The sequence below is a fragment of the Sus scrofa genome, chromosome 8 (assembly GCF_000003025.6).
Source record: "Sus scrofa isolate TJ Tabasco breed Duroc chromosome 8, Sscrofa11.1, whole genome shotgun sequence".
Lineage (NCBI taxonomy): Eukaryota > Metazoa > Chordata > Mammalia > Artiodactyla > Suidae > Sus > Sus scrofa.
This window is the reverse complement of record NC_010450.4, coordinates 77422576-77436275: the sequence shown is the minus strand read 5'-3', so window position 1 is coordinate 77436275 and position 13700 is coordinate 77422576. Positions and strand designations below refer to the sequence as shown.

Below are 13700 nucleotides of genomic sequence, written 5' to 3'. Positions count from 1 at the left end.
AATCACTTGGAAGGTACATATGGCAGGACTTTTCTCAGGGTACATGCTCTGTATTACCTGGTGACCTACCACTCGGGGAACAAAACAAGGAAGGGCTCACTGGAATGATGGATAGGGAACAGTGACTAAGCCACAAACCATGGGAAGCTGAAGGATGCTTAGAACAAGGTCCTGGAGAGTCAGAGGCAAGTAGATTCTTGCTTTGTTTCCTGCAACCAGCATTGCCATGTGATATGCCTGCAAGAGAGAAAAGGAAACTGGGCCAGAGGATTAGAGCACAGGGAGGATTTAGTTTTAATAGGATTTTATTAAGTAGAGGTTGTCTGATGTAGCTGGACCCAAAATGAATCCGCCCCACCACTGCTGTTAGTTATAATTGAGGGCACAGGGTTCCCCTCTTTTCAGGTTTTCCCAATATTTGGAGTCTCCACCCTTAGATGGAACTTTACATGATAAGCACATTGAGAGTGACAGATGGTTTATGTATTTAATAGCAGCCAATTCAGAGCCTTCCAAAGTGCATTATAAAACAATGTGTTTTTCTACTAAGCCTCTCAAAATATCAAACCAACCAACCATAAATTATATTTGAGATGGTTGGTTTCTGTGCTAAGGGTTCCTTAAGTGAAATATGCTTCAATCATAAAAAAGAATATGGATAGAATCCCTTTTACAATCAGAATTTTCACAGAGATTTTGTGCCGTGGCCATCACACTTCTGTCATGATTTTCTGATGAGCCTGCCCCATTGGGTATAACAGTTACAATAAAGCATGTCAGATAATGACTTTTGAGGTGGGAGAGTCCTAAGAAATGACCATCTCGTCCTAACTACTCCCCTAAACAAGTTCAAAACCAAAAGTCTCCCGCTGGTTTGAGCTGATGAGTCTAGAGTCCTGGGCCCTGTCTCCCTGTCAGAGCCAAAGTCCCCAGTAGGGATGTTTGGTTTTCTGACTTCCATGCTTTGAAAACTGAACTAAAAACTCTTAGCCCTGATACCTTGTTCCCCACTTTAAATCCATCTAAACTCTCTGACCATTTCCACAAACCAAGCAGAGGAATATCAGGAGGGAAGGTGGGAGGGGAGTTCAAGCTCAAGGCTTGGTGACTCGCTGTGAAAAGGTTGCCTCTGCTTCTCTGTCTCCAGGCCTCTCCTGCCTCTGCCCTTGACCTCACCTGTCTTCTGCTTCTCTTGCTCCATCAGAATCCTTTTGGTTGCTTGTTTGCATCTTCAGATTCTCCATGTTTGTCAATTCCTTCTCATTAGATCTGCAAATATCATTGCCTTTCCCTTAATAAAAATGTCCCTTGGCTGTGTCTGCCCTTAAGGTGGTCATCCATTTCTTCTCCTTCAAGAATTTTTATAATCCATTACAGAAGATATTTAAATATGTAAAAGAATGGAAGGATGATATGAGATAATACATAATTAAATGCCAAAATGTGTACATTGTAAGTTCAGCCTGATAGTGAAAGAGGGCTATATTAAAATATAGTCATGGATTGTTCAGGGATAAAATGTGGTTTTGACACATTTATAGCTTTCCTAAGTATTGTGGTTTTTGCAAGAGCCCGAAATTAGATAAGGTGGGAATGAGGTTGAAGGAATTTTTACATTGGGAAGAGATATGATCTAGATGACAGGACCCAGGCTTTTACGATTATATATTATAGTTTATAATTCTGTGGTGCGGAAGCATTTACATGTGCTTTTTCCCTAGTCAAATAAAAGATATCACATGCAGAGTTCCTGTTGTGGTGCAGCGGAGATGAATCCAACTAGGAACCATGAGGATGTGGGTTTGATCCCTGGCCTCGCTCAGAGGGTTAAAGATCCAGCATTGCCGTGAGCTGTGGTGTGGGTCACAGACACGGCTCCGATCTGGTGTTGCTGTGGCTGTGGCTGGCAGCTGTAGCTCCGATTCTACCCCTAGCCTGGGAACCTCCATATGCAGTGGGTGTGGCCCTACAAAGGAAAAAAAAAAAGATATCACATGCTTTCAAAAAAGGGCAAATAAAAATACATTAGTTATCTCTATCTTCAACAATATTTAATAGTTTTCATTTCCTACTGATGGAAAAATTTCTATATGCAATATTAATGAGGTATATAAATGTGATTACTCAGTAATGTCTTTGGAAATATTACAGTCCCTTCTGTCTTTGCAGTATTGAACCTGTGCTAATGTATCATCATACATACGTACATACATATGTACACAGTACATATACACACACGTACACACTAAACACACATATACACATGTAATATACACACACGTAATATACACATTTACACACATATATCTATATAGCACACACGTGTACATACATGTGTGACACGCACATATGTACACACATACATATTACATAGCAACACACATACACATACTTAGACAAATACCTACACACGTACATATATACTTATGTACACAGTGCACACATATATGCAAGTCATATGTACACACATACCATACGTATGTACATACATATGTACATAACATTAATATGCACATACATATATACACACGCACACACACGTACATACACATTACACAGTATATCACAGCACACATTTGTACACCCATATGTATATACATATACACATACATACACATACATGCATAGCACATACATATATGTAGATAGCACACGTACACATTAGTACATATGTACATACACATGCACGCACATATGTGTACATATGTGCAGACATATATGTGGATAGCACACACCTGTAATACACATGTATATACATATATACCTTCGTATATACACAGTACATGCATATATTAGATAGCACACACATACATTCATACGTACATACATACATACATTTTGATGTTCATCTCTTCCCTCCAAGACCAAAAAAACTCAACGATCACACCACAACACCACGTGCAGTCACTGTTGGTAAAAGAGCCCTTTGGGTATTTTTTGTTGGTGGTGGTTTGTTCGAAGAAAGGGGAAGAAATCGCTCATTAGGGGCTGAGTGATTTCTAGAGCTTTTTCTCAGGCATGAGCTTCGAGTCGACGTGCATGTGTGTATTGATGGGAGGAACCAGTTGCACGTGTGTCAAATGTGGCAGCTGTGCTGTAGCCCTTCCCAGCCTCAGATGCCTCAGGCTGGGAGAGCAGAGGGTGACATCTGTCCAGCAATATTACCTCCCCTACCTGTTCTCGCCTTTTGCTTAGTTTTGTCCTCTGTCCTCTTCACTGGGGGCTTTTAGCTATTGTCTAAGAGTTCAATAAAAAGCTTGGAATTGGGAATTCCTGCCGTGGCTCATTGGAAATGAATCTGACTAGCATCCATGAGGATGCAGGTTCGATCCCTGGCCTCGCTCGGTGGGTTAAGGATCCGGCGTTGCCGTGAGCTCTGGTGTAGGTCCAAGATGCAGCTTGGATCTGGCATTGCTGTGGCTGTGGTGTAGGCCAGCGGAACAGCTCCCATTTGACCTCTAGCCTGGGAACCTCCATATGCTGCAGGTGTGGCCCTAAAAAAAAAGACCAAAAAAAAAAAGGTTGGAATTGGACAAAGGAAAGGCTGATAACAGGAAAATGCAGAAATATGTTGGAAACCTTGATGCTTGAGGAAATTCATCTTTAAACATTGTTCGCTTCGTAAATGCGCTTTCCACTGCCCTGGGGACATGCCCGTGCTGCAGCACTTTAAGCTGGGAGTGACAGAGACAGTGCAAAGAGCCGCCTGGCCTCTGGGCCGTTGACAGGGTCTCCTGGCCTGGCCTTTCCCTGCCCAGACGTGGCTTGCTGGACGGACTTCACCCTCTCCTTTCTCTCCCAAGTTCTTTGATGTTGTGGTTTCTGTGCTCCCAGAATATGTAGATATTTCAGGCATCTGCCTCAAGAGTGTGATTGGATAAACGTCTGCCAAGTGATGCATGTGAGATGTGCTTTTCTCAGAGAAGATACATATTCCTTAAGGGACTAGGGCCAGAGATTAGGAGAAAGGAGAAGATAGTTTTGTAGAAAGCACACTGCTGGGAACCAAGAGACGCTCCATTTCCATCAAAACTAGCTTGTAATTTTATGGCCTTGGCTAAGATTTTTATCCTGTCTGTACTTCATTCTCACTATCTGAAAAAACTGCACCTGAAGTCCCTTTGAGAACTAACCTAAAGGCTCTTAGAAAGTCTGTTTCTATTTTGGATTTGGAAGCAATTGACATGATTTAAGTTCCCTTCATACCTTCAAAGAAGAATCTGAGGGAGTTCCTGTCCCGGCTCAGTGGAAACAAATCTGATTAGCATCCATGAGGATGCAAATTCCATCTCTGGCCTCGCTCAGTGGGTTAAGGATCTGGCATCTGGCGTTGCTGAGAGCTGTGGTATAAGTCGCAGATGAGGCTTGGATCCCGAGTTGCTATGGCTGTGGTGTCAGCCAGCGGCTCCAGCTCCGATTTGACCCTTAGCCTAGGAACCTCCATATACTGTGGGTACAGCCCTAAAAAAGACAAAAAAAAAAAAAAAAAAAAAAAAAAAAAGAGAGAGAGAGAGAGAGAGAGAGAGAGAAGAAGAAGAGGAATCTGAGATTCCCAGAACTGGAAGGAATCTCAGAGTCTTCTGTTTTTTTTCATTCTCCGAAATAAACCAAACACTCTGATTTTCCTCATTACTATCATTATGCCACCTGGATAAGAGCCCTTGACATTTTCAAAGAAACAGAGTGTTTAGGACGACAGGACGTTGAATAGGAACTTGTTCTATCTCTTATCACCTAAAACAACACCGAGATGTCTGTAAAGGTCAGCCTGCTACCCAAAGTGAGGTGATGAGAATGGCTGTGGGATCCTAGGGAGTGTGTGTGTGTGTGTGTCTGGCAACACATACCCTGCCTGCCTAGATTGACCACTCCAGTGAAACACACCTCTTGGTGGCAGTGGGCTCTAGTTGGCAGTAGATGATGTCTTATTGAAAACAACTTCCACAAAAAAGAAACTCATGGACTTGGAGAACTGACTGTGGGGGCCGAGGGGGAGGGAGTTGGAAGGATTGGGAATCTGGGGTTGATAGATGCAAACTATTGCATTTGGAGTAGATAAGCAATGAGACCCTGCTGTATAGGGAACTATATCTTGTCGCTTATGATGGAGCTTGATGGAGAATAATGTGAGAAAAAGAATGTATATGTGTATGTGTGACTGGGTCACTTTGCTACACAGCAGAAAATTGACGGAACACTGTAAACCAGCTATAATGGAAAAAATAAAAATCATTTAAAAAAATGCAAATAAAACAACACTTTTTATGTTATTAAGGTCCATCCATTGGGGAATTTAGTAATTTACGTAATAAAACATAGCCCATTCCCTTGGGTGTACAATTTGTGCAGGCTGCCAGCAGGCCCCTCTCTCGCTCATCCCTTAACCCTCTTACATTCTCCTTAAGAAAGGTTTTTCTGGAGTTCAGGTTTGCTCCCTGGCCTCGCTCAGTGGGTTAAGGATCCGGCGTTGCCATGAACTGTGGTATATAGGTCACAGACGCAGCTCGGATCCCGAGTTGCTGTGGCTGTGGTGTAGGCTGGCGGCTACAGCTCTGATTAGACCTCTAGCCTTAGAGCCCCATATGCTGTGGCCCTAAAAAGACCCCCCCCCAAAAAAAAAAAGAAAAAAAAGAAAAAAGAAAGGTTTTTCTCCTCAGAATGATTCATTCTTCAAGTTTTCTATTCTTAAGTCGTAAAATTTATTTTCAGGATCCTTTAATGTAGACTGGTTCGTCTTCTACCCCACCCCCACAGAAGTACTTGTTTTGAATATTCCTTTAACCACTTTCCAGTGTTTAACCCCACTTCCCACCAAGAACTTGAACCATGCATCTCACCTGGATCATCACCCAAGCCCCCTTTCACACACTTTCTTGTTTGTAGGAGAAGCGTTGACCCGTTTCATCCTCTTTATGTTCCTCAGTTGGGAATAACCTCATTTTTTTTTTTCTTTTGGTTTTTATATTTTGACACTACAAGTCTCTGTTTTCCAGCACTCTGGTAATTATAATGTAATTACTTTTCTCTGACCCTCTATCTAGGTGTCCAGTAAAAAATCCTATTTTGAACTGTACCCGGTCCTTTTGTGGGGGCTGGTGAGACTGATGAGATAAGCCCGGGCTCTTCTGCTTGTGTCCGAGTTAGCACCTCCCGCCCGGTCGCCGTCCCTCTGTGCTCCGTGACCACAGTGTCTCTCCTCCCCGATGGCTCTGTAGGAGTCAGGTTTTCTTCGTATTTGATCCCCACTATTCATTTTTCATCTATAGGTGTGCTACCAAGTCAGCAGTATCTAGTTTCTGATGGATCGTTTCTGATTTGTCAAGCTTACTGGGGATCCTTTGTCGGGAAAGCTAGAAACCTTAACTTAGTTTTCAGCCACCAAATGATTGAGAATGCTTTCAATTCCACTGGGACAGTCACCGATGAAGACGAAATTGGCTATTGCTGGACCCAGGAGTCTGGGTGCTGTTGTAACTCACCTAAGTTACATCAGGCCATTTATTTCAGTTGCTATTAACTAATGGTTTTCCTGTTTCTGGGTGTTTTAAAACCCCAACACTGATATCATAGTTTGCTGCTTCTTGAAACTAGGAGGGTGTGGTTGGTGGTAGTGAAGAGAATAAACCCAATAATTGTTTAATTTATTCATATAGTTTTGGTAGCATCTTTTTTTTTTTTTTTTAATGCCTGCACTTGGGGCACATGGAAGTTCCTGGGCCAGAGATTGAATCTGAGCTGCAGCTGTGACCTACATGGCAGCTGTGGCAATGCTTTAACCCACTGCACCAGGCTGGGAATGAAACCTGTGCCTCTGCAGCAACCTGATCTGCTGCAGTCAGATTCTTAACCCACCACACCACAGCAGGAACTCCAGAAGAAAGGCTTTAGATTGAGTGTAAATGTCTATTTTGTAGATATTTTGTTCAGCATTGGACATGGAGAATGTCAGTGCTTCGATTTTAATTTAATAACATTCTATTTAAAATGTGAACATAATGCGGATGTGTTTTTTGTTATTGTCATTCCAGGCTTTGAAAGGTGACAATGAAGCGTGAAGAAGTTACATTTCTACTGTGACGCTTGAAAGTTAGTGACTGCTTACCGAGTTTTCGTGAAAATCAAATATGACTTAGAAGCATCTGGCTTATGAAGGCTTATGATGACATCAGTTGCGACAGAAAGCAAACTCCAGCAGGCTGTGAGCCTGCAGGGGGTTGACCCAGAAACATGCATGATTGTATTTAAAAACCACTGGGCTCAGGTAATGTATGAATTCCACCTTCTCTGCTGTTTAGGGAGCCCTAAAGTCCTCTATTGCCCACACAGGTTCCCTACCTGTGTGACAGGTTACTAGGCTTCCAGAAACACAGGGAGGAAACCCTTTTAGGTAGGAAGAGAAGCACACCTCTCTTGCTTTCCTTGAATAGGTAGCTGGTTAAAAACCTTGGTTTTCACAAAAGCGATTAGGAGACATGCATTTTCCTCAGGTCCTTTTTATAAGAAGTAGCATTTGGCCTTTACTTTGCAATATTCTTGAACATGATTACATCTTCTTTCCTTCCCTGCTCCCTGCAAATTTCCATTCAGCCTTTAAACTCCCAACAATACTGAAATACATATTTATTAACAATGTGCCAAGTGCGGTTCCGAATACTTCAAATGCCTTATTTAATCTTCTCCACAAACCCGTGAGGCACTTAGTTGTAGCTTTCTCATTTTACAGATGAGGGAATGGAAAATTATGGGGGTGAAATGACTTGCTTGAGGTTATACGACTAGTGAGTTTCCAGTCAAGTTCTTAGCTCTTGGTCCCGTGACTCTGAGACCAGCGGATTTGACCTCTCTGCTCTACCATTTTTCAAGCTGGTGGTCCCGGTATCATTTAAGGAAAGGTGATGCCTGGAAGTGTCTGAATTCATTACAAAGATGATTTTGAAAGTTTTTTGACTTTTTATTTTTGACTTCGCTGTGATGCTGATCTGCTTGTTCGGATAATTAAGGGTGGAATGTTCAGGAAATTTATGAGCTCACCTCTTTCCTCAGGGAGAGGACAAGTAGTAAAATAAATAAAACTGGCATTCTTTACTGCTTGTCCAACATTACACTGCCCAGGTGAGCTGGTAAGTGGCTATTTATGTGACAGTTTTTTAATGACTACCCAGAGTTCCTTCCTGTGGCCGGAAACAGCACATGGGTTAAAGCCCTGAGCCTGTAAATCACAGCAATTATAGAGGACACAGTTTAGATCAAAAACAAAATCAATTCTGCTTCTGGGTCATTTACACTGTGTGGCTTCTTGTCACTCTCCCCAGCGTAAAGCTTCCAAGATTTTTTTTATGCATTTCCCACTCTCTGACTTTTTACTGTCATAATTTTAATGGGTTTTCTCTGGATATTAACGGCACATCTGCTTTAGCAAATGGGAGAAAGCAGTTCAGTTTTCCAGATAATTAGGGTAATGACTTCTGGCCTTGCACTCCAGCGCTGGTGTTTAGCACGCTCTGTTTAGTGCAGAAAAATATTGACTTGAGGGTGAGGCTACCTTTATCAGAGGTTAAGGGGGTTAGATTATTAAACACTTCCTTTTGCAAAGTGGGCACACTCTTGGTGTCGTTGTTTCTGCCGTGTCTTTAATATTGGCCAACTTTCTTACCTCCTTAGTCTTAACTTTTCCTCTTAAATAAATCTCGAAAATGCCCTCAGTCTCTATTTGCAAAAGCTCTTGAGGGTCACACTGGGGCCTTTATGAATAAAAGTGCTGGTTGAAGAAATCCACATAGCTGTCAGTGTGATTACACTCATCCCTTGGTCTCATCCCTTGGTATCCATGGGGATGGGTTCCAGGACATGAGCAGGTACCAGAACCTGCAGATTCTCAAGTCCTGTATATAAAATAATATTTGCATATAACCTGCACACATCTGCACATCTGGATTACTTATGATACCTGATACGGCGTAAATGCTATGTGAGTAGTTGGAAGTATGATGTAAATGTCACGTAAATAGTTGCCAGTGTGCAGCAAATTCGAGTTAAATCTTTTGGAACTTTCTGGAAGTTTTTTCCGAATGTTTTCGATCCGTGACTGGTTGAATCTGTAGACTCAGAACTGCAGACACGGAACCCACAGAGACGGAGGGCTGACTGCTTGTTACACGTAGATGCACTGAACCTACCCTTCAGCTCTGTCATGGTGGGTGTCACCGTGTACATGGAACTGTACCAGGCTTGGTCTGGGCTTGGAGAGAATGGAGAAGCTAGTTTGGATGACAGTGTGAGCTATGTTATTATAAAATGAATAATAGTGATTATGGGAAATAAGTCCGGGGATGGGACTGATATGGGTGGACCTGGGCTGTGAAATGGAGGGAGTGAGGTTTTGTTAGCTTGACTGTAGAAAAAGAAGGTTCTGATGACAGAAAGGAAGAGAATATTTTAGAGAAGGGATATCGGGAACAAATGTTCAGCCTTGGTTTTTGGAATGGTTAAAAAAAAAAAAAGGCTGAGGACATCAGGGCAAGGCAGGGATGGGGGCTGAGTGTGAGGTAAGGATGAGACCTTCCGGTGCTAGGAACAAATGCTGCGTTTCATTGTTTCTGGAGTTTCGTGCACTCGTGCTGTGCTGTGGGCTCTTTGGGCTGGGGTGGCGGGTGAAGAGCAGTTGCAGAGGATCAGGAAATGAGCTAAAATCCATAAACTCCAATGACTAGTGTGATGTAGCTCCTGGGTTCCCCTGAGGTCACCCAAGAAAACCTATAAGGCTGGTAGGAGATGTGGGCCCGTGGTCTGTTTACTGAAGCGTCCTGTTAGCTGCAAGCAGGATGCTTTTGCACATGTTAAGTGAGGGAAAATGAAGGCAACAAAAGTCAGTGGTGTCCAGGGTTCTGTTTGTTAGGAGAGCTCAATGCAAATTCAGCATAGTTAACACAAATTTGACAGGTTGTGTCCTACTGTTTACTAGCAGCGTCTATGCCAGACCTCGAGTGCAGATCAAAGACAGCCACTTGACCCCCTACACTGTGCAGTCTGTCAGGGACAGCTGCTTCTACAACCATCACTCAAGGCAGTCTGTGATTCCAGGGGTTGGGATGACTTCAGGGAGAGACCTTGCGTGCACTTGAGTTTCTCAAGTGGTCCCTGGGTTTCCTGCTCTCACATCCTCAGGATAGTTCTCTAGTGGGTGTGCAAGGAGGGTTGCCTTCGTCTTAGTGAGACTGCAGAATCCAGGCCTGAGCCCTTTCTTATCTTCTGAGATGCCATCCTGGGCTGTAGAAGCCAGAACAGTGGACCTAAACCTCAGATCTGCCTTGGGCATTCCCGAAGTTGGACATTTCAGTGGCATCTGGCCACCTACAGTCTCCTGGCCGCTTTCATTCCTCATTTAGTCTCCAGAAAGGTGAAATGACCTAGAGTGTGACTTTGCCATCCCCTCTCCTGGCAGCGCACAGGTCAGGCTGTTGCATGCTCCTCTGCCTTAGGTACTTCCTCTTCTTTCTGCCTGGATGTCTCTCCCCCAGGTTAACGCCGCTCCTTCCACTTGACCCATCTGGGGCTTCATTCCCTCCAGGAAACCTTCTCTGCCCTCTTTCATACCCCCACTCTGTGCTCCAGCAACAGCGTGAGTGTTCTTTCACTGCAACCCCGGCTGCTTTTCACCTTTCATTAAAATTACACATACGTCTTCTTGCCAATGTCATTGGAAGCTCCTCATGGTCAGAGACCATTTGTTGCCGAGAGTATTGTAGGCATATTGTCACTGTGCAATAAACTGTTCAGCCGAAAGACAGAAAATAGGAAATACAACTTTGGAAGAGCTAGAAGACTTGGAAAACAGTTTTGAACGTACACTAATAGTGAAACAATTTGCTACCAGTAAGCTCTTTAGACCTGCATTTAATGATCATTTATCTGGAAGAGGGAGAGGGAGACGGGAGGATGGGGAGGGGGAAGGGGTGGGAAGGGGGAGGGAGGAAGGGAGGGGAAAGGTGGGGGCAGGGGGAGGGGGACAGAGGGGAGAAGGCTGGCGGAAGGGAGAGGGAGAGAGGGAGTTTGATTTTTCTAGGAGTCTACAAGAACAGTTTATAGTCTAGCAGATTGTCATTTTTATCTCTTGCCTTTGCTTCTTTGCATCTTTGCTTCTTCTGAATGGAAGAGAGAGCAAAAAGTAAGAGGCGTTGGTCCAAAAGATAATGAACTATTAGACTGTGTGGCCATGTGAACCAATTCCCGCCACCCCCCCAACACACACTAGTTATTCTTAATGGCACATTTTTACTGGGAAGCCTCATGGCCCTTGCTCTCTGCCCTCTCCTTTCACGTATTGAATCAGTGCTATGTACTAAATGGGTCTTAAAGCCAGGAGAACAGAGGTTGAAAAAGAATCAGTTGGATTTCAGGGGCCCATTTCCGTGTGCTAACAGCACCAAACTTACCACCCTCAGCCTTGTCAATAACTGCTATTTACAATAACTGCTTTACAACTTTTTAAGAAGCTATGAACATTTCAGAGCTCAGAGTAATGGTGACAGATGAAAAGCTAGTGGATTTCGTAGCCTTTTTCTCCTTGGAGGGGATGTGTTTGGGAAAAAGCTGAATCACCTAGATGAATTAACTTAAATGTCTTCCCACAATAATGAAAAACAGCCAACAGCTTCTAAGTATGATAACTTGTATGAAGCTCCAAGTAGCCTGACTCCATTAGAAAACTGAGCACTTTCACATGGCTTTGAGATTGGCTTTCTGGTTCCCTATGAAACACATTATTTTGTTCTGTTCATTTTACCCTTTTGGTCTGTGCCTTGTCATCAACCAAATGACAGAGAGAAATTACTTGAAGTCTTTGAGGGATGAAAAGTCGGAGACTATTAGAGAACCTTGCCTGCTTGTCTCCAGGTCTTGGTATGTTTGCTAACATTTTAAAAATTTACATCTCTCTTCTCAGCTTTTCAAGTAGCTCTCCACAGTAGCAAGTAAAGCAGAACAAGAGCTATGCTGCTTGAGAGGGCCCGCCCACCGATAGCCTCTATTAGTCCCTAAAGGGGTTGAACATGTTGAAATGTCAGCATCTCTCCCGCTTATGCTCCGCGATACGTCTGTGTTTGCTGTGCTTGGAATTACAGTGGTCTCTGGGATGTTATCACATAGATCATTACTCTTAAATTAAAAAAAAATTAACTCAAAAAATTTACATACACCTAACTTAAAGGCTCATTTACTATTTTATTTTTTTAACGGAAGCGCCTACCATATTTCTCTATTACTGCAATTACTAGATTATCTTGGTTCTAAGGAGGTATGGAGTGTGGGTATAGTTTCTGCTTTATCCTGTTTAATTCAAGATTTAGTTACGTCTCTGGAGTTCAGAACCAGAGCAGATGCCAACCTCCTTGTGCAAGGATGCATGTGTTACAGGCTGCTCTCTTGTTATAAAAAGAAATGATGGGAGTTCCCTGGTGGCCTAGTCGGTTCAGGATCCAGTATTGTTGCTTCTGTGGCTTAGGTTGATGCTGTGGCACAAGTTTGATCCCTGCTCTGGGAACTTCTACATGCTATGGATGTGGCCAAAACTTAAAAAAAATGACCCTGTAAAGATCTCCCAAGGAGCAGCTATGTAAGAAATACCCTAACTTGCAAGACACAGCTGCTAAATAATGAATAAGGATTGGATGGAAATTTACTTTGGTTGTGGTTAATTTGGTCCATTAAGTGGAATTTGGCTTAAGATCACTAAATCCTATCTTTCTTCTTTGTGATGGAAAATATTGCTTAGTAACTTAGTTTTTTCCACAATGTCACTTTAAATTAGCATTCCAAAGGACTTGGAAGTATAGGTTGTACTCCTGTGACTTTCTTTTTTTTTTCCTTTTTTTTTTTTTTTTTTTTTTTTAAAACAGCTGCACCTGCCACACATGGAAGTTCTTGGGCCAGGGCTTGAATCAGAGCTGCAGTTGAGGCCTACACTGTAGCCACGGCAACACCAGATCTGAGCCTCATCTTTGACTAGGCCAAAGATTCTGGCAGTGCAGGATCCTTAACCCACTGAGTGAGGTCAGGGATCAAACCCGCATCCTCACAGAGACAATGTCAGGTTCTTAACCGGCTGAGCCACGATGGGAACTCCCCTGTGATTTTCTTGAAATAACTAGGCTCTAACCAAAGTAGCATAAATAGTCATCTGTTCATACATGCATGTCTATGGGACACAGAATACCATTAAGATGGAGTAAAAGCTATTCTCCTGACAGAGAAACACTGTGTTTATCATGAAGAATAATCATTTGTTAGCTTGAGTGTGACTATGTGATTCATGCATATCTTTCTAAATAGGAAACATTTGGGCTTCCTATTTAGAATTTGTGAATATTTAAAATTCAGGCCCATTGTCACTGCCTGATGGGGGCCATTATTAGAGCTAAGGATAGGAGCTGCTGATACTCCTTATTGCAGAGATTCATTATTTGTTCATCTTATTGAGCTCCAGTAATCCTCATACTTAAAGGTCAGATGACTTTGAAGTGAAGTTAAAATTCAGCTATTTGGGGCAGATGAAAATTTGTATGCCATTGTTCACACTATTGATTGTGTATTTGTTTCTTTTTTAGAATTGTGATATGTGATTCAGGCTCCTCATCCACACATCTATAGACCAGCTTGTATATGTTAACGTTTGTAGATCAACAGATGCCTAGCTACGATCCGCA

At 42.8% G+C, this 13700-nt stretch overlaps 1 protein-coding gene across 5 annotated transcripts in view; it reads left to right on the top strand.

The window, feature by feature from the left end:
* FAM160A1 (family with sequence similarity 160 member A1) overlaps positions 1–13700 on the top strand; it is a 299486-nt gene that overhangs the window by 191836 nt on the left and 93950 nt on the right. For all 5 annotated transcript variants that reach the window (XM_021101513.1, XM_021101517.1, XM_021101515.1 and 2 more), the window contains one exon: positions 7029–7261. In XM_021101513.1, the coding sequence (XP_020957172.1) occupies positions 7157–7261 (105 nt within the window). In that variant the 5' untranslated portion in view covers positions 7029–7156. The remainder of the gene's footprint in view (positions 1–7028; positions 7262–13700) is intronic.